The following is a 25,045-nucleotide window of genomic DNA, read 5'->3' as shown; positions in this document are numbered from 1 at the left end:
ATATACAAAAAATTAAGTGCTGAAAGTTTTGCCAATATAAATTATTCGTGTTTTTTTTTGTTACGGAAACACAAATTTGATAAGAGAAATATCAAAAACAAAAAATTTTAAAATAAAAAATAGGGCAAATGTTACTTATAGCGAGATGAGATATTATCCCAACTGGCCCGACTGACGAAAATTGCTCCGTGGCCTCCAAGTCTCAAGCTTTTCTCTCTCTTTCTCTCTCTCTCTATAACGTATTTGTTAGCCGAAATGAGAAGGAAAAAGTTTTTTTTTTCTTTTTAAAATCTTCTACTGACTTTAGATATTTTTATAGCTGCCACCCTCCAGCTGATTATCTCTTCAACGTTGCTATCTCCACATGATGCTGAGTCGGATGAGTATGGCTTATATACGTAGACTTTTGAGCCTAATCCGTATAATTTTCTCTTGTACATGCATCCCTCAACCCTTTGCTTAGCAGGTGTAGATGGCCTAGCTTAATGTGGCCATGATAGAGGTAGGTAATAAAAAGGTTATTTGTAAGACAAACAAGGATATATGGATGGAACATTCTGTGATGATAGTAAAGAGCAATATAGATAAAAGTGGGTGGAACTGGGGATGGGAATTGTGGGCTAGTGTTAATCGTAGTAGGAAAATGAGTATTTTGGCTTGTTGTGGTGATAGTTTGAGATCCTGATTGTCCTTGATCAGTTAGTTTTGGCCCATGCTGAGCTTGTAGTCAATTTCTTTCGTCGACTAAAAATAGAGGTGATTGATATGAGATGAGGCTCATCACCAGAAGTCATCTAAAATGAAAATATGATAGATTAAATTAGCATTACATATATTTTAATGTTGCACATAAATAAAAAATTGCACTGAATTATAAATAGAAATCTTGAAATACAAGAAAATTAATTTTTGCAATATATGAAATTCAAAATGTATAACATGAGAAAAATTAAATATAACTACAAGTATATCATAAAGGATAAATTGCTCATGAAATAATATTAAAATAAATAACGGGTTAATTAAACTAACTTATATTGTACTATTCTTCACTAAAGAAAGTTTTACTAAACTATTTTTATTAGATGAGTAGTGTACCCATCCCAAATGGGTTGTTACGCTGCACATATTCATTCATAGAAGTTTTGCATATTGATGTTAAATGACTCATCTGTATGTTCTCTAAATTATAGACTTATTGCATCAAAATTTTTTCTTCGCATGTCCTTGTGTTCTCATCATCTACTATTCTGAAAGTTATGGAGGGACTATATTGAGAGTCATAATGTAGCTCGTACTCTTCATATGAAGTCAAAAATCAATACCTTAGTAGGAATTCTATGCGATATAAAACAAGTTTAACTTAATCAAGTGTAAGGAATGCTTGATTTTTGTACTTGAGTATGAATAGCTAACACTACCTCCTTCAACCAAATGTATTGTATTGCTTCTATAATTATTTAAAAAAGTATTTAATTTTGTTTAAATAAAAATTTATTATACATATCATTCTTCAAATGTATTGATGGAAAAGATAAACTATTATAAACTGGTAAAGTTTTTTAGCTTTTTTAACTTAAGTTTAATTCATATGAAAATTAATTTTAATCTATTAAGAAATTAAACAAATTTTGATAAAACATTTCTTATAACTCGTGAGTTCTACTAAAAAAGCACGGATGAATAGGAAGAAATCATGTGAATCTTACCTTCTAAGAATTATAGTTGGAAGAGATAGCTCGAGCCAAAAAACAAAGTGGAGGTAGGAGAGGCACTTAACTAAAACCCTAGCCGCTCAATGGATGATGGCTTGTAATCCTTATGAGGAAATAGACCAAAAGCTCTTGTGACTATGATCATAAAGGAGTGGGTTTAGGAGATAGTTGGGGAGAAAAGTGTATATCATAAAGGATATATTACAAATATGCTTAAGAGAGGTATCGAGCTCATTTGGTTTAGCCATATTTTCTCCTTGAGTGATAAATCAAGCTTAGATTACATAACCTATAAAAGAATTTAAAATCCTATTTGATAAGAAATTTGAGCTCATGCAAACTTGAGCCTGACTCGATCACGCGCTTCGAGTTATATCATGCACATTTATTATAATTTTTGAGAATGCACTTGGAGATCCTCATAGCTAGAATAGAAGATAATTTTTTTGGTTATTTCACAGATAATTATCTCAAACTTTGTGAATGTGCCTACTGTCCCTTATTAGAGCATGAGCTTTCTTGAAGAAGTTGTGGACTCTATGCTCCATACTTCAATTCATTGAAGTTTATATATTTTTGTGACACTATTCAAATTGAAGCACCTCTATTTTCTAACATAAGGGTTGCTTTGATTTGCATCCAAAATAAGAATTCACGTTAGTCACATGTGAAGTGTATAATAGTAAATAAGATTTAGATTTCATTTGTGATATTATTTTTATTATTTTGATTTTCAAATCGTAAACATTATTTTTATTTGGCTACCGTTTTTTCACTGCTTTCAAGAAATTTTTATACTAGAGAGCTGCTTTGTACAATAACTTTAGCAAAATTTACATTCCCATAACAACATATTTATAAACATATTATTGAAATTGCAATCGTGCCAAACAGACTCTTATTGTTTAGTTTATAAGTTTTTATTAGATAGTTGCATAGCTATCAAATGATTTGTAGGCAATTAGACTCCATTGCATATTTATTTTTCATCATAAACTCAGCAAAAACTTTTCTCCTTCTCAAAGTTTCATAGTTATCTAATTAAATATTGAGCCCGGCTATATTGGCTTATTTAGGACTCATTTTTACTTCTTTACTCACATGAAGACGATACTAATAAATCAGCCATCATTTTAGAATTAAATAGAAAATCTTGACATGCAATGTTTGTAGGCCTTGGTACATAGCATCTCTCGCTTTGGCTCCCCTTCACGGCTAACGGGATATTCTCTGTCTTCTTGCTTGTACCAACTGCATCGCCGTCTTCGTGTCATCCGGCGTCCGTGCGACGCTTCCAAGACTCCATGTGAGAGGTTGTGCATGCGATCATTGACCAGATCCACATGAAGTATTGTTGTCCTATCACACCTTAAAAGAATAGTTTTATATTTCGTTTCTACAAATTTGTCTCGATTTCAGTCAATTTTGTGGAGGTTTGTGCGGGGTGAGAGAAAGAGAGGGATCAGGATTTCGGGGCGATTACCGCATCTTTGAGATGCTGGCTTCCAATGCGATTGCGGTGGCAAGAATGGTGGCGGTGGCAGCGGCCACGGGCGGCGGGAGTGGTGGAGCCTCCGCCGGCAGAGGCGGCGTGATCGCTCTTGGGGCAGACATCCCGTTCTGCTCGATTTGGTGGTTCGTGTACGCGGGAATCTCGTGTGTTCTGGTGCTTTTCGCCGGAATTATGTCGGGCCTTACCCTTGGTCTCATGTCGCTGGGCCTCGTCGAGCTGGAGATTCTGCAGCGCAGCGGAACACCAACTGAGAAGCGGCAGGCAGGTGCGTTTACTAATTTCTTTTCCTCTTATACATTTTTGTCCATCCCTACTAGAGATGTTTTAAGGGTCGTTCTTTGACGTGCTAATGATTATGCATGCTGAGCAAGGGATGATTTCACCACACAATCCCCATTATAATCCCTGGAAACGCACTATACAATTCAGACAGTTGCCATATATGTAAATGGGTGTTCTTTAAACTGCTAATGGTTATGCATGTACAGCTAGGATGGTTTCACCATCTGAATATTTTGAATCGTGCAGAATCTTCCTTTTAACTCTACAGAAAGGCACTATGCAACTTATAAAAAGAGTGACCACACATATATTAATGCTTGGTGCCCACGCCACTATTGCTTTCTAGAGGGATTAACCATGGAAATCTGGACAGTAATAAAGCACAACCTTAAGGGCCTGTTTGGTTCTTGGTAGAATTTAGTAAAGTTGGTTTTGATTAAGTCCTATGCAAGTGGGATTTAGTAAATCTGGATGCCTAAATTTTAAATCTAGCCAACTCCTTGGTTGTTTGGTTGAGTTTGAAATATTTGGGGAAGAAACAGGAAATCTTAAGAGCTGTTTAGGTACATGTAGGATTTAGCAAATCGGGAAAATTCAGATTTAGGGACTGTTTGGTTGTAGGAATTAACTAAGGTTGAGCCAACATTTTGGCCAAATCTTGTCAAACAATTTTTTTGAGCAATCACCTAAATCTTGCTATTTCTTTAAATCCCATTTTCTTCCCATTTTGAGTTAAATCCTGGATGTGGGAATTCCTTGTAGAGGTAGCATATAAGGGATTTATACAAACTTGAGGGGACTAGATGAATGAGATGAGGGAATTAAGGTTGAGGAAGGAGAGGTTAATGTCAGAGTGGTTAACAATGATGTAAGGCGAAGGCCAACAAAGCCATGATTGGAGAATGATGCTAAAGCCATTGTAAGTGCAGGAAGTTGACTCTGCTATAGAAGAAGATGAGTCAGGAGAGTAGAGTAGCTGGCAAGTGATAGCGTTAGAGGAAAAAAAAATAGTAGTTTTTTTAATTAAGTTTTAAGTTAAATTTTGCCCAAATTTTTTTTAGTTATGTTCTTAAAGTGTGTAATAGCTAAAAATTGTGTAATATGTCCCCTTAATAAATCTTGAGAGGATTAAAATTTGAAAACTGTTTGGAATGAGAACTATTAAATCCTGTTAATTCTTAAAAGGATTAAAAATTAAAAACTGTTTGGAATGAGAACTATTAAATCTTGTTAATTCTTGATAAGCAATTTGGCTATTTGTTTCAACATGCCTCCTCGATTCTAGCTTCGGACCAGCTTTCTAGAGCTTCTAAACTCACAAAATATGTGTAAGTGTCCAACTGATATCAACAAGGATAAATGGGCTATTCAGAGGCCAATAATGAGTGTTTCATACTTAAATTTTCCACCTCTCTAGTCTTCAAGAGCTCTCCCCTACCTCCCTAACTGAAAGAGGTCTTGCATTCACTTCTGTTTGGCCTTTGCCTTCTTTTTTGGTGATTTATATAATAGGCTTACTGCGAAGTAAGAATAAAAGGAGAAATGATCACTAGGGCAAGAGATCTAAACACTGTCAAGTTAGAGGCATTAAAAATGGAATTTTAGAATCTTGATTAAAGATGGTGATATCAATGATGAAAATACTATTTTGATAAGTTTTGAATGAGGGTTTAAATGAATAAATTATTTTGGAAAAAACATAATAAACTATATAATGAAGTTTATTATAGATTGATTAAAAAAGTAAGATGAAATTGGCTATAATGAAAATGTATAAAGGTAAGGCTTCAGGTCTAGATGAGATGCTCATTAAGATTTTAAGGGTTATGAAAAAATTGAAGATATTACAATGAATTGATTGACATTTTTTTCACTATAATTTTAAAAAACAAGTGGATGTCAAATGATTGGAGAAGGTGTATTCTGGTAACAATATTTAAGAACAAATGAGTCAAGGTTGTGCTAATTATAGAAGAATCAAACTTATGTGTTAACTAGTAAAGTTATGGGAGAGAGTGATAGAACATGGCTTTTAAAAAATTACATTAATTGTACGAGGATTAATTTGGTTTCATGCTTGGAAGATCAACTTTGAAATAAATTTTTGATGTTATGACAACTAATAGAAAAATATAGAGAGCAAAAATTGAGTCTTCATATGATTTTTATTTATCTTGAGAAGACATCATCGAATACCACAAGAATTTTGTGTGCATTAAGGCAAAAATATATGTGTGAAAGCTATATTGATGTTTTTAAAGATATATCTAAAGGAGCACTAACTCAAGAGTTTCTAATTATAGTAACTTTACATTAGAGATCAACATTGAGTTCATATATTTTTTATTGGTTATGAAGATTCTTTTAAAGAATATTTAATATGAGATGCCACAAATTATGCTTATAGGTAGATGACATAATTTTATTTTGTTGATATCTACTAAAATAAGTGAAAAATTTGAACTATGGAGGAAATGATTGGAAGATAAAGCATTTGTAATTAATAGAACAAATGCAGATATATGATATAGTTTTAGGTGTGATCTTAGTAATTATTAATCAATATTATTAGAAGATAAAATAATACCTAGATGTCCTAAGTTTAAGTATCTTGGATCAATTGTACAAGATAATGGAGATAATAGATGATGTAAAAATTCTTTAGGATGGATAGAAAGGGAAAATGTCTGAGGAGCATTATGTTATAAGGGGGTATAATGGAGATCTAAAGGAAAAACTATAAAATGGCGATTAGGGCAATAATAGATCCAAGATACTTAAACTTAAGTCATATAAGTATTACTTTATCTTCTTATAATATTGATTAATAATTACTAATATCACACATTCTAAAATTATATATCATATCTCTTCATTTGTTCTACTAGTTATAGATCCTTTATCTTCCAAACATTTCTTCCCTAGTGCTAATTTTTCACTTATTTTAGTAGATATCAATTTGTGTCATCTACAAAGAGCATACTCAAATGAAGATTCTTATAAAGGATATTCATATGTAGGTAGATCTAATGTTATAGAAGCTGTTCAAAATGATTTACGGAGAATAGGTTTAACATATCAAGCAATCAGCTGTGATACATCAATGAAAAATACTTACTCATAAAGTATGACCCTGAATAGTTAGGATGAGGCTATTGATGATGATGGTGAATGCATTATTGAAGAGGACATTGTCGTTAGGGGTAATGATGATTGTTGCGTCAATGTATTGGCTTCAATTAGTGATGTATCAATGTATTTATATTTTGTGTTATTATCTTGTTTATAGATTTTTCTTTAAGGTTTTGAAATTTTGTCTAGAAAATATTTCCGCTGACAAAATCAGTTCTCATAATTGATGCTAATGTTTGTGTTGTTAAAAATTAAATTCATTTGATGAAATATTGAAATATAATTATAATTAAATCAATACAATAAAAACAACATTAGGCTTTTATCCTACTACATATTCATTATAATTAAATCAATGTTGAAATTTTTATCGTTAAATTTTTTATATCATTTGTGCTGTTTGTTGGTAGAAAATAATGATATTATGTGTTTTGATTACATGTTTTAATAATTTATTAGAAAAACACATATTATATCTAAATTTGTACAATTGTTATATACTCTTTTTCTTGTTGGGTTTGTGTCTTATATCAGTGTCCGTACTTCACATGCCTTATAAAGTTGTCTCAATTATTTCAGTTTTTTGTTATACATGGTCTTTCTAACTTTAGTGCGTCAACTTTGCTTTCTTGTAGAAACTTGTATCCTTACAAAGACATTTTCAATGGCTTCTGAATAAAGTATACAATATTAGGATTCATGATATCCGTTGCAAGTCCTAGCCCTACTTTTGATTGCAGGCATTGGAATCATAACTAGATTATAGTTAATTAGCTTGCATGTTTTTTTTACCGATCGGTACTTCTTGATTTTATGATTTAAGGGTTACTAACTATTGTTGCCTTTCTAAAACTAGCCAATACAACTAGCCAATACATGATGTGCTTTTTTTTTACCCTTCACATCATCAAACTTTTGCAAGATGGTCTGACATTTATTAAATTGGTCTTTTGCTGCAGCTACCATTCTTCCCGTTGTTCAAAAACAACACCAACTTCTGGTGACTTTGCTATTGTGTAATTCTGCTGCCATGGAGGTATGTATTTACATGTCCTCAATTTGGTTGAGCTATTTATTAAAAAATGGAGTAATGCAAAACTTAAACATTGAAAACTTCTCTTGATGTGAAGTTAGTTAACTGAAGGAGGATAATGTGGTAATGTTGTCAATCAGCCATGGCAGATGATAAAGGATATTATGCCCATTATATTTGGCATTACTTTGTTTTTCGTGGAAATGTTTAAATGAGGATAGATTATAAGCATTCCTGCATGTTTATTACTTCATGATATTAATGATTGCATTGTTTGCTGTTTGTTTGGTATGCATTCCAACTTGTACTCAGGCTATTCTTGGTAAAGAATTTTACTTGAAAATAGAAAGTTGGTGAATAATTATAAAACTGAGGTTTTTTTTTCTTACTAATACCTTTAGTGTATCGCACGTTTTCATTTCATTATGATTTATTTAGATAAATCTTGCCAGGCTTGTAGTCAAGGGTTGCTTTCTTTGTACTGTAGGAAGTAATTTATTTTCTACAATCTACATCAATCATTTATATTTGGCATGACTTAGTTTGTTACGAAAAATTTTAGATGAGGATAGATCATATGCATTCTTGACTGTTTGTTCTTCCTGAAGTTCATGATTGCATTGTATGCTTTTCATTTGGTATGCATTCCGAGTTCTACTGAGGCTATTCTTACTTGAAAATAAGAAGTTGGTTAATAATTATAAACCTGAGGAATTTTTTTTACTTGTATGATACCCTTAGGTTGTCACACGTTTTCATCTCATTATGATTTTGAGAGATGGATCGTTGCTAGGCATTTCGTAAAAGATTGGTCTCTCTTTACTACTGCAGGAATTAATAGATTTTCTACATGAACGTAAAATCTGAAGTTTAGACATTATTATTGCCAGAACTGGGATAAGAATCATTTGATGAACAATCTATTCTTAGGTGGGCTATTATTATTATAACTCTAGAGTTATGTGCTGAAAAATACTTGAAAGGACAGTGAATTATGCATAAATAGTGAAAAGATGGACTTAAAAAGTGTTTTGAAGCATATGAATGGGATTCTGATGAAGCATCCGGGATCTCTAGGAAGAAAGTATAATTTGATGAACAATCGATTCTTAGGTAGGTAGGTTATCACTACGACAAAGTTGAAGCACTTATCACTACGACAAAGTTGAAGCACTTAACGAAAGACTCAGGCTTCGTTTGGGACGGCTTTTTTACTGCTTCTTGAAGCAGCTTTCTAGTAAAAAATTTTAATTTTTATACTAAAAAACTACTTCAAGAAGCATTAAAAAATCCATCCCAAATGAATCCTTACTCTTAGCTAAGGGTGTCATTACAACTTTTGAGGTTTTAGCTGAAAAACACTCATAGGACAGTGCATTACCAATAAATAATGAAAAGTTGAACTTAAACAGTTTTGAAGCATAATGGATGGTGATGAAAAGCCAGGGATTGGTAGGAAGAATGTAGTAAGCTGTATTATTGATGAAGGATTTTTTTTTTAAGGTTGGCTGAGTTGAATGATGGTTACAACTGCATGTATTTATTTACCACATAATCATCATCATCATCATTATTTGTATTATCCCAACTATTTATAGTAGTTTTCATGAATTCATGTTCTTTCATGATATATGGCATCTTATTTTATGCAAATCTTTTAGCTTGATTTCTATCTAAATTGCCTCTGGTCTAATCTTTCTTTCTCATCCGCAGACATTGATTTTATCTACCCATTTTGTTGGTATGTCTTTTACTCTTGTTGAGTGTTGCATGATATATGACATCTATTTTATGTAAATCCTTTTGCACGATTTCAATCTTAATTACCTTTGGTCTATTCTTTCTTTCTAATCTACCAACAATGATTTTATCTACCCATTCAATTGGTGTGTCTTCTATCCTTCGTTGTATATATAACCAAACCTGTTTAGATCTCAAGTAAATGAAGCTAATAGCTATTCAAAGAATTTTTATAAAGTTGCAGTCGTCATAGCAACTCACTGTTTTTGACCTCTACTCCTTCCCAGGCACATAGCACTCGTTCTCTCTCCCTCTCTCAATATTCTTCTTTTTGCATGAACATTCTTTTAATATCCTTTGTATGGATTTCTTCAAAATTGATCCCACTTCTCTTATAGTATTCATCAGCATTCTTTTCTTCATTAACATCTATAACTATCATTTACATCATAATTAGCTTTGTCCCACATCAGGTTGGCTTTCATGAATTCTTATTTTCCATTCATACTTTACGAGAGGCTTTTATGACATCAACAATTTAATATTGATATTATGTTTCTTGAATTACTTGCAAATACAGGCCCTTCCTATATTTCTTGATAAGATATTTCATCCAGTTCTTGCAGTTATCTTGTCTGTAACATTTGTTCTGGCTTTTGGAGAGGTATGTTGTTTCACTTTTATTATGTTTTTTCGAGGTTGGAATTGCCTGGAACATTTATTGGCCTAGAAATTATTGCTCGTTTCTGTTTTCATTTGCAGGTTATTCCTCAAGCCATATGCACAAGATATGGTTTAGCAGTGGGTGCAAATTTTGTTTGGCTTGTGCGCATCCTAATGGTCATTTGCTATCCAGTAGCTTATCCAATTGGAAAGGTATCTGAATCATTAACTTTTTTTGAAATCATATTCATAGTAACAATTGGATTAACTAAACTCATTATCTAGGGTGTACTTATAATTAGATTAAATATATGTGCAATTGACTATCGAACCTGCTTAACCTGCTGGTTCTTACTGAATTGTAGGAGCTGTTTCCTAAGGCCTGAATAATTTTTTTCAGTGTAAATGGGAATCATATTTTGGTGCAAAGATGTAAATATCTTATTCCCAACTGCTGGGCCATATATCTGTTTTAATTAAATGATATAGTTACTAAATACGTCTAGTTTAGCCTTATACAAGGGGTTTATTGGGTATCACTTAAATCTGGATTATAAACTATGCTTCAAAGCAATCCAAAATTTTAAAAATTTTCTCCTTTGGTTCCTAATGCTTTTACAAATCGATCATTGAGGTGTTAAATGCAGGTCTTTATAGAGGTTTTTCTTTTGCTAAAGATGTTAAATTTTCCCTTAATTTAACTCATTGACATAACTTCGACTTAAATTTAAATGTTATAAAAAATTGTGTCCCAAATATATTCATTGTTTCAGATTTGTCCGCAACACAAAATTCAAATATTTATAAATGTACTTTTTTGCAAGCTAGTAAAATTCATGTAAGCTTGTTGGCTGAAGTTGGGCCTTATAGGGGGAGTCATGCCATGGTCAAGAGGCTTGCGATATCCAAACATGCTCATCAAGTCTATTTGAGATTGACCTTTCATTACTTCAATTGCCAACATCAATTACACTGTATCTATTATTTGGAATTTCTTAGATATTTCAATGCATGCCTTATAGATGGTAGTGAGCATTTTTTTACCACCTAAGAACTCCCTCATCATATGCCTGAAATCATCACCCTTGATGAGTATATCGTTATTCTCGTTGTAGAGTGAGAGTTCAAGAAAGATTGTGATGCTATGTTTCTTGTGGTTGTGGATGAATTCAAGTAGAAAGAAGGGAGATGAGGGGCAAACAATGCCAATAGTGAGCAATTTGTAAGAAATTATCATGGATTTGCTTGATGAGTTCCATGGAAGCCCCACGCTAGAGTTTGATTGAAGAGTGGGATTTTGGATCTACAAGGAAATTTAGTTGACCTCATTAGAATTGTCAACATCATTGCAAATGAAAAGTCGATGCAGAGCATCTACCCCTAAAACTGCCAAAGGATCAACCAGAGATGGTGATCCAGCACTTGAAAACTCACTATAACCATCTCTCTTGCAATTGCTAAATTGATTGGAGTAGCTGCTGGCGTCTCTACAGCTTTTGCATGGGAATTGGAACTTTGTCGTGTGGATCTACATGAGTTTGTATGGATCCATTGACCTCATTGGAGGTGGAAGCTCTGTTATCCATGATGAATCCATGATAAACATTAGTCAAAGGGACTTGCATCAAATGTTGCCTACATCAAAACTGCAGCCAGGGGACTTTACATATAAGAATTTGTCTGTGAGGGACTCATGGGTCATTTCTTCAAAAAAAAAAAAGAGGGACTCATGGGCCATTTTTAAGAAACTTAGACTAAAATGAAGATTCTCTTTTATGTTAGGGACTTTTTTTGTAATTTATTCTTTGATTTTCTTTTCATCTATTTTTAAAATAGCCTCATTGATCATTTGGCAAGGTTAAGTTCTTATGGATGGAAACTAAAGGGGAATTAAACTAAGGCAATATGCAATTTATTTCTTGAGATCCCAAGATCGTTTTAGTTATTTCACTCGAATTTCATATTGATTATAATATCTTGTTTATTATTTGAGGTTTCTATCATTCTGTAATTTTATTTTAATCACTACCGAGATTGTGCAGCTTCCCTCAAGCTTTTGAATATCTCTTCAGAAGGCCTTGAAACCTTTAAACAAATGCTTTTCTCCGTCAAATGTCGACCTGAAAACATGGAGTATCAAAGCGAAAATAGATGGTTGGACCTAAATTTAAATTACATCACAAGTCTTTCTAAAACTTTTTTCAAACATATTATTCAATTTTATAAGAGCCTACAAAAGCATGAAATTTTATTTAAAATTATCTATTAAAGTGCATTAGTATTTTTTTCAGAATATGTATTTTTAAATGAAAACTGATACATAATTGCATTATAATACCTATCCCATGCTGTTATTCTTTTGCTATAAACGTACTCTCTTCTTTCACCCATTTAAGTTAGGAAATGTTTCTTTGAAAATAATTATAAACTATATAAGTGAGTTAAACAATTTATTGGCTAATTATATTTTTAAATCATAATAATTCAAAAATTAGGAGGCAATATGCATGTAAATATTATATGTAAATTATAACATATTGCTTTATCAAAGGCAGTAAATAAAGATGCATTAATATTTGTCTCAATTGTGGTACTATCATATATTAGCTCTCTTTATTATAAAATTTTAATGCCTTATTTTAAAATTTAATACACTTGTCATAGGAGTACTGTGGGCTCCGAAAATTCGGCCCCGGCCTCCCTGCTCACGGTTTTCTTTCTATTCGGCGAGGGGGAGTTTTAACATAATAAGTTTCGAGGTAAATTTTGGAAGGCAGATGGGTTTGTAGATAAGACACTACCTAGAGATTTCGCCCTCATTTTGCGAGGACTTTATGATCTGAGATCTGGTTTCCTATAGGCGCAAGCCCCTATAGTTAATTACCCTCCCGATCACGAGAGAGAACTTTCGATTAAGGCTAGTCGTCGATCAGATACGTATAGAGATACGTGTTATCTGGCATATAGTAGCAGCATGAATTTGGTTATTTGGAATTTTGGAAAGTAGTTGAGAATTTGAAGATTTTATATTTAAAGTATAAATTTCACCATCCTGCACTTAAAGTTGATGGTGGGGGAATGGATGATGGACCCGATCAAGATCCCATGGTTCCGTCATCCCGGGCCATCGTGGTCCCTGGTCTACTTAGTCAGAGGAGGTAGTCGTCCCAACCTGACAGAAGGATCCTTATCGGCAGCCATGGGTTGCTTCGTCCAAGGGGACCTTGTAGACCTGTGGGGAATATTTGCCTAAGGGGACAAATTTGAATCCACCTTAGCTAACAGAGGGCTTTGTGCCCTATCAATCATATCCTATTGATTCATATCTCAAAGATTTGATGTCACTAAGGAGCGTATTGGCTCTGGCCATAACCGCTATCTATGGTGCCATTTGGCGGCAAAACCACTCGGTTCAGAGGGCCCCAAGTCATAACCGTTTACCTGCAGTGCCATTTGGCGGCGAAACTGCCGGTTAGAGGACACATACCATGTCATTACTGCAAGAGATTGTTTGAGAATGGATCCTAGTGATATTTTCGACTAGGCATTTGGCTCTTTGTGAGCTAGAGTTTATTTGAATTTGTCCACCCCGGCAGACTGTTACGGAAGGTGGATGGGCTTTGCTTTAAGTATGGATGGATAATTTCAATTTTAAATATTTTTTGGAATTTTGGGATTTCTGGAATTTTGGATTTTGTGGATTTTTGGATTTTCGTGGATATTTGGATGAAGCTTTGGAATATTTGGGGACCTCTCCGGTTGAGATCTGCATTCAACACGGCCATCATCGGGGTGTTTGGGGTCATTTCTATTTGTAGCTTGAACCTTGTCAACTCAGTCGAGTTATTGACTGATGATCGGGTTTCGTAAGTTTCGTGTCTTTATTAGTGAATTCATATTGTTGTAGGCCTTGAAGGCTTAATATGAATGTTTTAAAGCAAATATACCGGTCGCCACAACTTTATATTTGCTTAATGGTTCGAACCCTGTCGACTTCTATTGACCCATATAGAAGGATCGGTTTCGAACATGAATTCACTTGTCAACCCGCGCAGCATCCCTAGACGTCACGTGTGTACCAATAACACGCTCGCCGGGGCCCTTGCGGGTTTGGATTGTATTTTCCCCTTTTAGTGTGCCTATGTATATACAAACTATTGTGCACGTGCGGGGATATTCTTAGAATAGACGCCTTCTGTCTGCTTGTACGAATGTTGCAGATCCGGTGGCGTGGCGTAGCAGCTTCTGGATCAGTTGTTTGTTTCTTCGTACAGGTAGACTGTCGTACACTATTTGTTGATTTTTTGTAGGCGGATCATAGTGTACCAACTAATCTCCTGCCTTAACTCGTAGTTTCTTGCATTTGTTGTGGTCTTAGTCATTACAACACATTGTTTCATGTATTTGAGAATCTTAACCTTATTTCACGCCTGCATATTGTAAGTGGGGTCCAACATTTCACAGTTTAGCTCACAGTTCTTGTTCCTTATCAATCATGTTCTGATTTCAAGCTTTTTATGCTTATTAACGTTCAATCAAATAATACAGAGCTTTAATCATCATCTACATTCCAATCAATGTGGCGGTCTATTGATATCTCACTTGTTGCATGTCTCTTTCAAACATGTCATTGCCTCCACCATAAGTTTCTTGCATATGTTTGTAGGATTTTGATTAGTGTTATTACAAGTCTTTGATCCTCAGCTACAAGAAGAATGGTTGTGTTACAAGTTTCTTCTCCATGCTCGCAGCTTGATTGGTTGAAGATGACAATTTGCTTTAATCTCATGAATGGATGTTCATCTGAATGTTTTGGATCATTGATTGGCACCTTGACCATCCTTCAAATCAAAATTTGTTATCGTTATTCATGGCTTATAACATGTAGAATGATCCTCATAAGTTCTTCATTTGCTCATGGGCAAATCTTACTCATTTGAAGTCTTGGCACAAGTCCTTTGTTGCCACATAAAAAAAAAAGACTTGGATCATGCATGATGAGATTGCTCAAATAAGCTTTATACCAAAGTTTGTAGTGACTTTGTGTGTGAGTCTTTGCTTGAAAACAAGAAGTACCACAAGCTCATTCAGCATTATTTAGTTGTATTTTTATTTGATTCTTGCTTGCACATTGACCATGCTTGGATGCTCTCCTTCACAAGTCCCTTGTCATATGTTGAGATTTGTTCCAAAATTCTCCACAAATCCATTTGGCACTTGCTTACAAATTGAAATGATCATTCCTTAATCTTTATTAAAAGCTTAGTGATATGATTCAAATTCAAGTCTCATGTTGTACAACTCAAGTCTTCTATTGTTTTTGTAGAGTTCCAGTTCTAGTGCAAGTTCTCTTGTAGTTGTTCAAAACTACAATCCCAAGTCAATGTTCTTATACTTGTTCTCTTGAATTCAATCAAATTCTCTTATATTTTTCAGGTTCATTTTAAGCTTGAGCTCAAGTACTGCATGATTGTTCAAATCAAACTCTAATTTGTGTCCTTGTAGTCTTTTTCGGTTCAAGCTCTTTGCACCAAGTTCTTTATCATTTGAGTTCAAATTTGAGTTTATGTTATTGTCCAAACATTGTTCAAAGTCCTTGGATCTTTGATCCAAATTTCGGCAGCCTCCTGGCGTCTCCCCCGTTTAGGGGAAAAACTAGGAGGCAACCTTTCCCATCGACGCTACGTGAGCGCTTCAGGTAGGTGTCAAAAATGACACCGCGGTCGCGAATGAAATTTTTTTTATCCCCGCCTGCTACGTGAGCATTTAAGGGTTTTTAGGTTTGTTTATTATAAGAAGAAAATAGGTGTTAGAAATAAGCAGGATTTCCCCCCTCTACACCACGTGGGTGTTCTGGGGCACTTATATAAAAATAAAGAAGAAAACAAAAACACATTTTTTTTATTCCCTTCGCCGCAAGCGCCGCACCGGTTTCCCGCCCTACAACACTACTTTAGCGCCTCGGGGGTTTGCTGGTTCGTTGCTAGCATTGAAGAGGGATCCTTAAATCGTCGCAAGCATCGCACTGATTTCCCACCCTCAACGCTATGTGAGCGCCTTGGGGGTTTGCTGGCCCGTTGCAAGCATCGATAAAAGAACCAAATTTATTATTATTATTATTATTATTTTAGATTAATTATAATTAAAATAATTAATTATTATTAATGATAATTAATTATCATTAATTATAATTAATAAAGATTTAATTATAATTAACCATATATTATAATTAATTATAAATACCTTATAATAAATAATTATAATTGAAATTAATTAATTATGATTAAAATAATTAGTTATAATTAACAATAACTAATTATAGTTAATTAACTATAATTAATTAGAATTAATATAACTAATTATAAAAATTATAACTAATTTAAAACTAATTATAATTATTTTATAAATTAATTATAATTAAAAATAATTAATAATAATAGTAATAAATAAAATAAACATAAAATATATACCTAAGACTCAAATCGGGTAGGGGTGAGTGAGTGAGTTGGCTGAGTTGGGCTGAGTGAGTGAGTTGGCTAGGCTTTAAGTGGACTGAGTCGGCTGAGTTGAAGTGCTGAGTTGACTGAGTCGAAGGGCTGAGTCAGAGTGAGTTGAGTGAGTTGGGACTCAGTCGGGTTGAGTCAGAGTTTTATTTGAGTGAGGTGGAGATAGGGCACGGGTAAGAGGAGAGATCGGGCGGCCTTTAGAGAGGATCGGACAGGGGCTATGCAAGCAGATCGGAAGGCCTTGAGGGAGATCGGGTTGGCTTCGGGTAGAGCTGAGGCTCGGTGCGGCTGTTGGCTGTAGGCCGTGAGATCGGCACAGGGGAAGATGTCGGGACTGGAGGCTTGCTACTTCGGTGGAGATGAAGACGTTGGGTGAAGAAGCCGGCGGGAGGAGGAGAGCTGGTGGTGGCTTGGAGTCGGCGACGGACTTGAGGAAGAAGAGGTCGTGTGTGGAGCGAAGTCGGAGAGCAACCGAAGGCTCCGTTCGGGTGACTATTTAACGACGCGAATGAGCCTCCTCGAGCGGAGTTTGAGCAGGAATCGCGGGAAATCGACTGGAGCGGCGCCGTTTGCAGCGGGATTTCAGCACGATTTTGAGGATCCGATGGATTCAAGGTATGTATGATGGATTTTTAGCTTCTTCTCTCTTTTTTGCTCTTTTGGGTTTGATCCGTAGGTCAACAAGTACTATCTAATTTTGTACCATTAAAGGCACATTCATCTCAATAAACTTTTCCAAACCTAACCCTTGATGGTAGGTAATCATCTCACACGGATACAACGCACCTCCAGTCATTACCATAAAAGGTTGAACTCCATATTTTAACATACACATACAATCACTTCTAATTATCATATTCCTTGAAATGATTATATCATACATGCCTTATTTATAAAAATATGTTGCATGGTATTTGTAAGAAATAAAGTGAATCTATCAATATGTAAAGGTTTATACAAGATTATATTATACATGCATTACTTATTAAAAAAAATTACTTGGCATTTATAGGAAATAAGGTGAATCTACCAATATATAAAGGTTCATAAAAAATAGTTTTCATTTCAGTCATTTTCCAACAATAATTTGTGGGAATATCATCATCAAATATATATAAGAAGGCATAGCGTTCATCAAAGTTAAAAGGGAAATGAATTTAATTACTACAAAATAGAATTTTATGTACTCACCTCATTGGGAAGACTTGCTTATCACTTAATTCTTATGTGTTGTTTCTCATAGCATGTTACCCATAAAAACATATTTCTTATACATAAGTTTTTTTTTAGTAAACCTTCTTTTAATTATAAATATATCAAGCTCACTTTTTCAAAATCCTCCCTTCATATCTAAATTATATTTTATTATTACTTGACATCTTATTTAATTATACAGGTCAAATTTAAATCATATTTATATATATTATTGATGTTTATAATCTACAAAATTATACTTGAACTTAGCAATTTTCCTTCATTTTGACAAGTTGAAAATTTTTAGATAAGCGTATATTTTTATACCAATATTGCATACAAATATTTATATGCATTTTAAAAATCTAGCAATATTTTATATCTTTATCTTTATAGGATCATTACTTTTTAGATGACTAGAAAAAATAAAATAAAAATTATGCTAAATAAAATATGTTACTTATTGAGAAATAAAAAAATCCATTAATTTATGTCATTAATGAGTATGGAAAGTATTAATAATATGATGAGATGAAACTGAACTAAGTTCATATATTTCTTATATTGATTTGTAAGAACAATTTACTAACTCTCTTGCTTTATTCTTTTTAGTCCAACATTGTCGCTATCAGGTTCTTGTTTGATGTTTTAATGCAATTTAGTACCATCAAATAATTAAAAAATAGAATATCATATTAATCTAATTGTCTTCTTAATCCACAATTCCAGCAGAAAAAAATTGTACATAATTAGCATGAGCGGACATGTGCAAAAGTTCATTTGCTGAATGAAATAAGTTCATGTGTTTCTAATGTTATAAATTGATATGTAAGAACAATCTGCTTCTTCTCTAGCTTTATTGTTTTAATCCAATACTGTTGCTATCAGCATTTTGTTTGATGTTTAACAACAATTTAGTACCATCAAATAATTAAAACAAAGAATATATTTTAAGTCTAAGTCTCTTCTGAATCCGCAATTCCAGCATAAAAGATAGTATTTAATTGTCATGTGGTGGCATGTTAAAAAGGTTTCCAATAGTATACAACTTTTATTATTATATTAAGGGGAAAAAAGAATATATTCCCATTCACAATATTTATCCCAAATCCATATCTACAAAGAATCAGACATTTAAATACCTAATTGACATGTGCTATCATGTTCATATTTCCAAAAATCTTTATTTATCCAAAATTAAGAAGATGCCTTTAACCAATGGGTATGGTAAAAAATACAACATCAACAAAAGCATGAAGCCTTTATCCCACTACATAGGGTTGGCTACATGAATCATTCTTCTCCATTCTATCATGTTAAGAGTCAAATTCTCATTTAAATCTAATAATAAATAGTCATTTCTAATATTTTCTAAACAATCTTTTTAGATTTACATCTACCTTTCTTAACATAAGCCAAATCTAATACATTAACTCTCCTAACTGGGTTATCATAAGGCTTACATGTTATATGTCCAAACCATCTAATGAGACTCTAAAATCTTATCTGCCATTAGAGCCATTCCAACCTTCACACATATATACTCATTTTTCATTATCTCTGAGAGTGAAGCTACTCATCCGCCTAAACATCCTCATCTCTACAACACTTAACTTAATTTTATGCTTCTTTTTTAATGGCCCACATTCTGCGCCATAAAGAATTACAAATCTCACTAACATCATATAATATTTTCCCTTAAGTTTGAGGATTAAGTTTCTATCACACCATAGTCCCGATGCATTCCTCCCCTTCAACCATCCAAGTTGAATTCTACTAATAATATCCCCATCTATTTCACTATTATTTTGGACAATAGACCCGAGACATCTAAAACGTGTACTCTTGTTAAAGTGCAAGCAAGTTTATAACAGGGGCATGGTTATCAGCCATACATCCGTTAAATCATGGATCATGTGGTCTATTATAATGCTGTTGGCTAAATAATAATGGCAACCAATTACATTTTGCTTTGTTAGCTATTTCCATGGTTTTTGTTTTCATTTCTTTATTTTATGTAGGTAGAATTTTCAGTCCTTTGCCTTTCATGGTTCTATTATTTTCGGTTTCACATGTGATCAACTTGGTGTTTATATTAGGCATGACAAACTCAATGCAGATTTATTGTTTCAGAAATGTGTTTTGTTCAGCCTTTCACGTTGCTCTCAGCAACATTGTTACCTTTATCTATTAGTGACAGCTTATTAAGTTCATCTTTAACTTGTTAACATCGTTCCAGCTTTTAGATTGTGCACTTGGACATAGTGATTCGGCAATTTTTAGACGTGCTCAGTTGAAGGTTCTCGTCTCTATTCATAGCAAAGAGGTACAAAATAAGCAATTATATGAGGACTAGTGTCAGTTTAAAAAGCTTGTTATAATTACTAATTTTATCAACATATATGATCAATTAATATTGTATTCCCTTCTTGTGGTGCAATCTTTTTAGGCTGGTAAAGGCGGGGAACTCACCCATGATGAAACAACAATAATAAGCGGTGCTCTTGATTTGACAGAAAAGGTCTGTTATATGAAAAATTCGATATCTCTCTTAGCTAATAATATTTATATATTTAGAGTTGTTTTTTCAAATTATTCAAGTTTTTTTTTTTTAATTTATGGCTTGTCGTTTCTATTTGTTTGTTGTATCATCAAATATTTATTGTTTTTCCATAACATAATATTATTTACATTTAAGATGTACTTTACCAAAGAAGCAATAATCAGGTGATTGAGTCTACAAGATAGTTAAGTTCACTTAGGCTATGTTTGGTTTGAACGAATTGAAAGGAATGCAGTGCATTTTACTTCACAATTTTATGTTGGGTATTTGGTTCGGATGTGATTAGTAAGTAATTTGATTTACATAGGAAGTGTGAACAAATGCATTTTCCATTGACAATTCCATGCATAACCCCGATGAACATGGGTAGAAAATTTTATCATTTCATTGTTATGAGCCTGTGACTCACATTTTCCATCCTCACAGGAAATAAAAACTCAATTTCTCATCAGCCAAACAAAAAGGAACAAAACATTTGCCAGTCAATTAATTGTCAACCACACAAATGGGTAAAAACTAATTTCTAGTCATGTACCTTAACATTTTCCATTCCTTTTTCATTTCATCTCTTCCAATTCCTTCAAACCAAACAATCTTAGGATATATTTGATTTGAAGGAATCGGAAGGAGTGCAAATGTATTTAATTTCACAATTTCATATTGGGCATTTTGGTGGTTGGTTCTAATATGATTTGCGGGTAATTATTGAACCTAACATAAGTGAACAAATGCATTTTTCTGTTGAAAGTTCCCTACCCGATCCTCGTGAAAATAAGAAAAAAATTATTGTGTCATTGTTGTGACATGCATATCATCTTCATATATACAAGAAATCAAATGTCAGTTTTCATCACCCAAACAAAAATTTAAAATATTTTTCACAAATTCTCATTAACCAAACAAGCCAAAACTAATTTCAATTCAATTCCATAACAATTTTCTTATTTCAATTCCTTCAAGTCAGGCAGAGCCTTAATACTTAGATGTAATGCAAATAAAGTTTTGTTTGACCATCCAATTTTATAGAATTTTACTATTGTTGTTAGGGCCTATTTGTTCGACAGGGTAATATTGGAGCTTATGGTACTAGCAGTCTTGTTTCTATAATGCTCCAGGCAATAGTATTTATTTTATCTCTTTTTGGACGGTCTGATTACTAATCTAGCTCCTCCTAATTCTCTTACTTCTTTCTGTTTCTTGCTTTTTCCTTCTCTTCTCTTCACCTACTTGTGTTTCTTTTAAAATCTATCATTAAATTATCATAATTTACCTTGACTTATCTCTATGCGAACACATTGCCAACCTGAAAAAAGACTAATTTACGTCAAAAAAAAAAAAGAAAACCACTAAAATAAATTAACAGTTTCTTTTTTTTTTCTGCATCGTAACAGAATTTTAATGAAATTTGATGATTTTTTTATAGTCTCATCTATAAATTAGTTTTAAATATATCGAGTCTTATGATATCCCATGAACTATATTTTGACGCTAATTAATTGGTACTTTTTTTTTACACTCTTTGACATTCATTTTTAACAATTGACAAACATATTAACTTGCTATCGACTCTGCATGAAATTTCTTTATAGCATAAAATTTATCTAACATCTATATTGGTTCTTAAGTGTTTTAGTCCATGGACTCTTGTTTATTATATTATATTCTGTAACTTTCGAATTCAAACTTTTAAGATCTTTGTTCTAATGGACAGACTGCTGAGGAAGCTATGACACCGATTGAATCAACATTCTCATTAGATGTCAATTCAAAGTTGGATTGGTGAGTGTTGAATTTTAAGCATTATCTATTCTTATTCAATGATTTGTCAGAATAATTAAATGTGAAGTCCTATAGTATGATAGCTGAGGCAAACAAGAAAAGGGGAAGGGTTTGCACTTTGGATTTCCTTGGAAATCCTTATAATTCAAATACTTATGATTTAAAATACTAACAAAAGCAATTAATTTATCAATTACGCATACAATTTAAATACTCTAATAAGTGTAGACAGGATGTAAATAATGTGATAAGCTAATACAATACAAATGAGCATATAAACTTCAACTACAATATAAATAATTACACTCAAAGATATCAGATCACATGTTTGTAATTTATTCAATCCTACAAGTGACACCATAAAAGTTAAATTATGGTATAGGCTAAGTAAAAATAATGTGAGTAAGTTTATTATTATTAAGCTCAATATGAGTTGCTCAGTATAACTATTAAAGAAAAATCACAAACACGAAAGTTATAAGTGCAAATCTAAATATAGATATGATGAACTAAATAGGTCTATGCTAAAAGTGAGAGCATATTGTTTGTAAGAAAAATGTTAATAATCTACTTTACATAAGAGCACACGAGCAATCATAACATTATCAATAAATAAATATTCAAAGCCTAAGCAATTGAAATAAACTTGCAAATTGAATTACCATGTTTAAAGTAAAAATTGCACAATATTATTTTTATGTAGTTAAGAACCAATCAATTGACATCCATGCCTAATCCATACTCGGATTCGGATTCCACTACTCCAGACTTACAGCTAAAGTTGACTCATTTAGTTGGTAAGAAGGTAGAGAAATCTTTACATCCTATGCACTTTTTATCAATAGGTGCAATTCAAACACCTATCCCTATGGGGCAATAAAGTCTTAAACCAAAGATCCTTTGAGCTTTGGAGTTGACTAAAAGGATATAACCTACTAATGAATCTCTAATGCAGATTGAGAATATATACAAAATGACGAAAACTTGCATAAAATCTTAAGAGGTTGAAAGATGTAAGATATTATAAAAAATGATGCTTGTGAAGAAGTGAACGGTTATATGAATACTTTATTTCTACACTTCAAAACATTACGAAAATATCACAATGAAAAGTTTTTCCATTCATTCATCCATTTGTTATTGACTGAAATATATGGGGTATATATATCCTTCAATATCTCTTAAAATATTCTTTGAAACATGATTTGTTATCATCAAATCAAGATTGAGCTACATAAAGTCTCAAGAACTCATTGAATCAACATATTGTGTTGTATGGTTATTATTTTAGTAACTTTCACTCTTTTTTTTTTAAATTTGTATGCCAACATGAAACTGAAATAGGGATAGTTCATAGTTGATTTCTTTATTAAATTTATTAATTTTTCCCGGAATATGTACCTCTATTTGTGAATCTTCCAGATTCATAGAAGACATGAATACATATGAAAAGGGTGTAATATTAGTATTGATGCAAATTTTAAAGCCTGAAATTATTAGAAATTTAAGATGTATGCGTTGAGAAAAATGAAGTGAAAGGCTCTTTTTTTTCCTTAGATTTTTTTGTATGGCTTTTTATGTTTTCTTTTAAATAGCACATGCTTATGAGTTATGATGTTTCTTACAATGAAAGCAGGCTGTGTTGTATTGTTTCTCTCTTGGAGTTTATATTTTACGTAGGTGGATCTAATAGGGGAGGGAGTGTGGCTGCCAAGAAATTTGCAAAAGAAAAAAAATAATAATAATAACAATAATGTGTTACAAATGTTAAGTCTTAGATGACTTCACCAACCTCAAATTTTAGGATTATTGCCACTGTTGATTCTACGCTTGCTGGGACTTTGAAGTTTTGTGGTTTCTAGATCTTGGAAGCCTGTAATTGGGATTGTTGATAGGCTTGCAGTAAATTATCTTGAGGCTTATGATTGTTTGGTTGCTTGCTTCTGAATTCTGTGATTAGATTTTTAGATTTTCTTTCTTCGCAGTTGAATGGTTAAGACTGGTGAATTTTATGCCTGATTAGTTGTACATGGTGGATGTTTTTGTGTATGATTGGTTTAGTTGTAAATAATCTCCAAAATTAAGTGGACGCGCATATTTTTTTATTTTATTTTATGTGGGATTGGTAAAGTTGTAGCTTTCTCTAGCTTATCTTGATTCATCTTGCCCGTCTCCTATCAGGTTTTATATAGTTCTAAGATTTACTTGCAGTTTTTTTTTTTAATTGTAAAGGAGGAACTTTGTGAGAATATCAAGCAGGTATGCAAAGCTTAATCAATTATGTTTGAATAAATTTTTTGATTATATGTGCAATTCACTTTATTTCTCCTCGATCTAAGCGGGAGCTTGAAGGTGGAGCTTGAAAGTTTATAGGAGATGTTATCTCTTTATAGAAGCCATATCTCTTTTCCTTTCATTATATTTGTGTTCTCTAAATTGGTTTGGTTTAGATGTGTGATTGATATTTTATAACAGAAAAATTTGGATTATCATCAGAATTACCAATGTATTTTATCTATTAGTAATTATGACATTTTTTTGGCAAATATTTATCGCTAAACGTTGGTGGATTTGTAGAGAAATATCTATATGTATTGTTAGTTTCTAGTGTATATTCCATCACTAATCCACCAAAAGAAACTTATTATTGTGCATCAAATTCATTAAAAAAACTTGTCTATAACTCTATATCCTTAATATATTGGGCCACTTGACAGCTCCCCGTTTTCTTTCACATACCTTGCCTTCCCAACATCATCTTCTCGATAGCAAGACCACTGCTCACTAATCACCATAAATTGAAGAGTATCAAAACGAGTTTCAGCAATAGCTAACATTCTTAAATATGAGAAATCATTAAACATTGGAAGTCTCATTGAGTGGTTCATAATGAAATTTCTGATCAAAACAGTATCATCTGCAACC

At 32.9% G+C, this 25,045-nt stretch overlaps 1 protein-coding gene across 2 annotated transcripts in view; it reads left to right on the top strand.

Annotated features, from left to right (window-relative positions):
• Window positions 1–2,862: 2,862 nt before the first annotated feature.
• The window catches only part of LOC110093672 (DUF21 domain-containing protein At4g14240), a 42,225-nt gene continuing 20,042 nt past the window's right edge, over window positions 2,863–25,045 (top strand). The window contains exons 1-8 of one of the 2 annotated variants that reach the window (XM_020818632.2): window positions 2,865–3,028; window positions 3,135–3,493; window positions 7,602–7,678; window positions 9,996–10,079; window positions 10,178–10,291; window positions 20,018–20,104; window positions 20,228–20,299; window positions 22,053–22,120. In XM_020818632.2, the coding sequence (XP_020674291.1) occupies window positions 3,211–3,493; window positions 7,602–7,678; window positions 9,996–10,079; window positions 10,178–10,291; window positions 20,018–20,104; window positions 20,228–20,299; window positions 22,053–22,120 (785 nt within the window). In that variant the 5' untranslated portion in view covers window positions 2,865–3,028; window positions 3,135–3,210. Of the gene's footprint in view, window positions 3,494–7,601; window positions 7,679–9,995; window positions 10,080–10,177; window positions 10,292–20,017; window positions 20,105–20,227; window positions 20,300–22,052; window positions 22,121–25,045 lie in introns of both variants that reach the window. The other variant, XM_028698831.1, reaches the window with a different exon arrangement.

Source organism: Dendrobium catenatum, unplaced genomic scaffold (assembly GCF_001605985.2).
Source record: "Dendrobium catenatum unplaced genomic scaffold, ASM160598v2 fragScaff_scaffold_1157, whole genome shotgun sequence".
In the NCBI taxonomy this organism is placed as follows: Eukaryota; Viridiplantae; Streptophyta; class Magnoliopsida; order Asparagales; family Orchidaceae; genus Dendrobium; species Dendrobium catenatum.
Note: the sequence above shows the minus strand (reverse complement) of the source record. Positions and strands in the feature narration are given on the sequence as shown.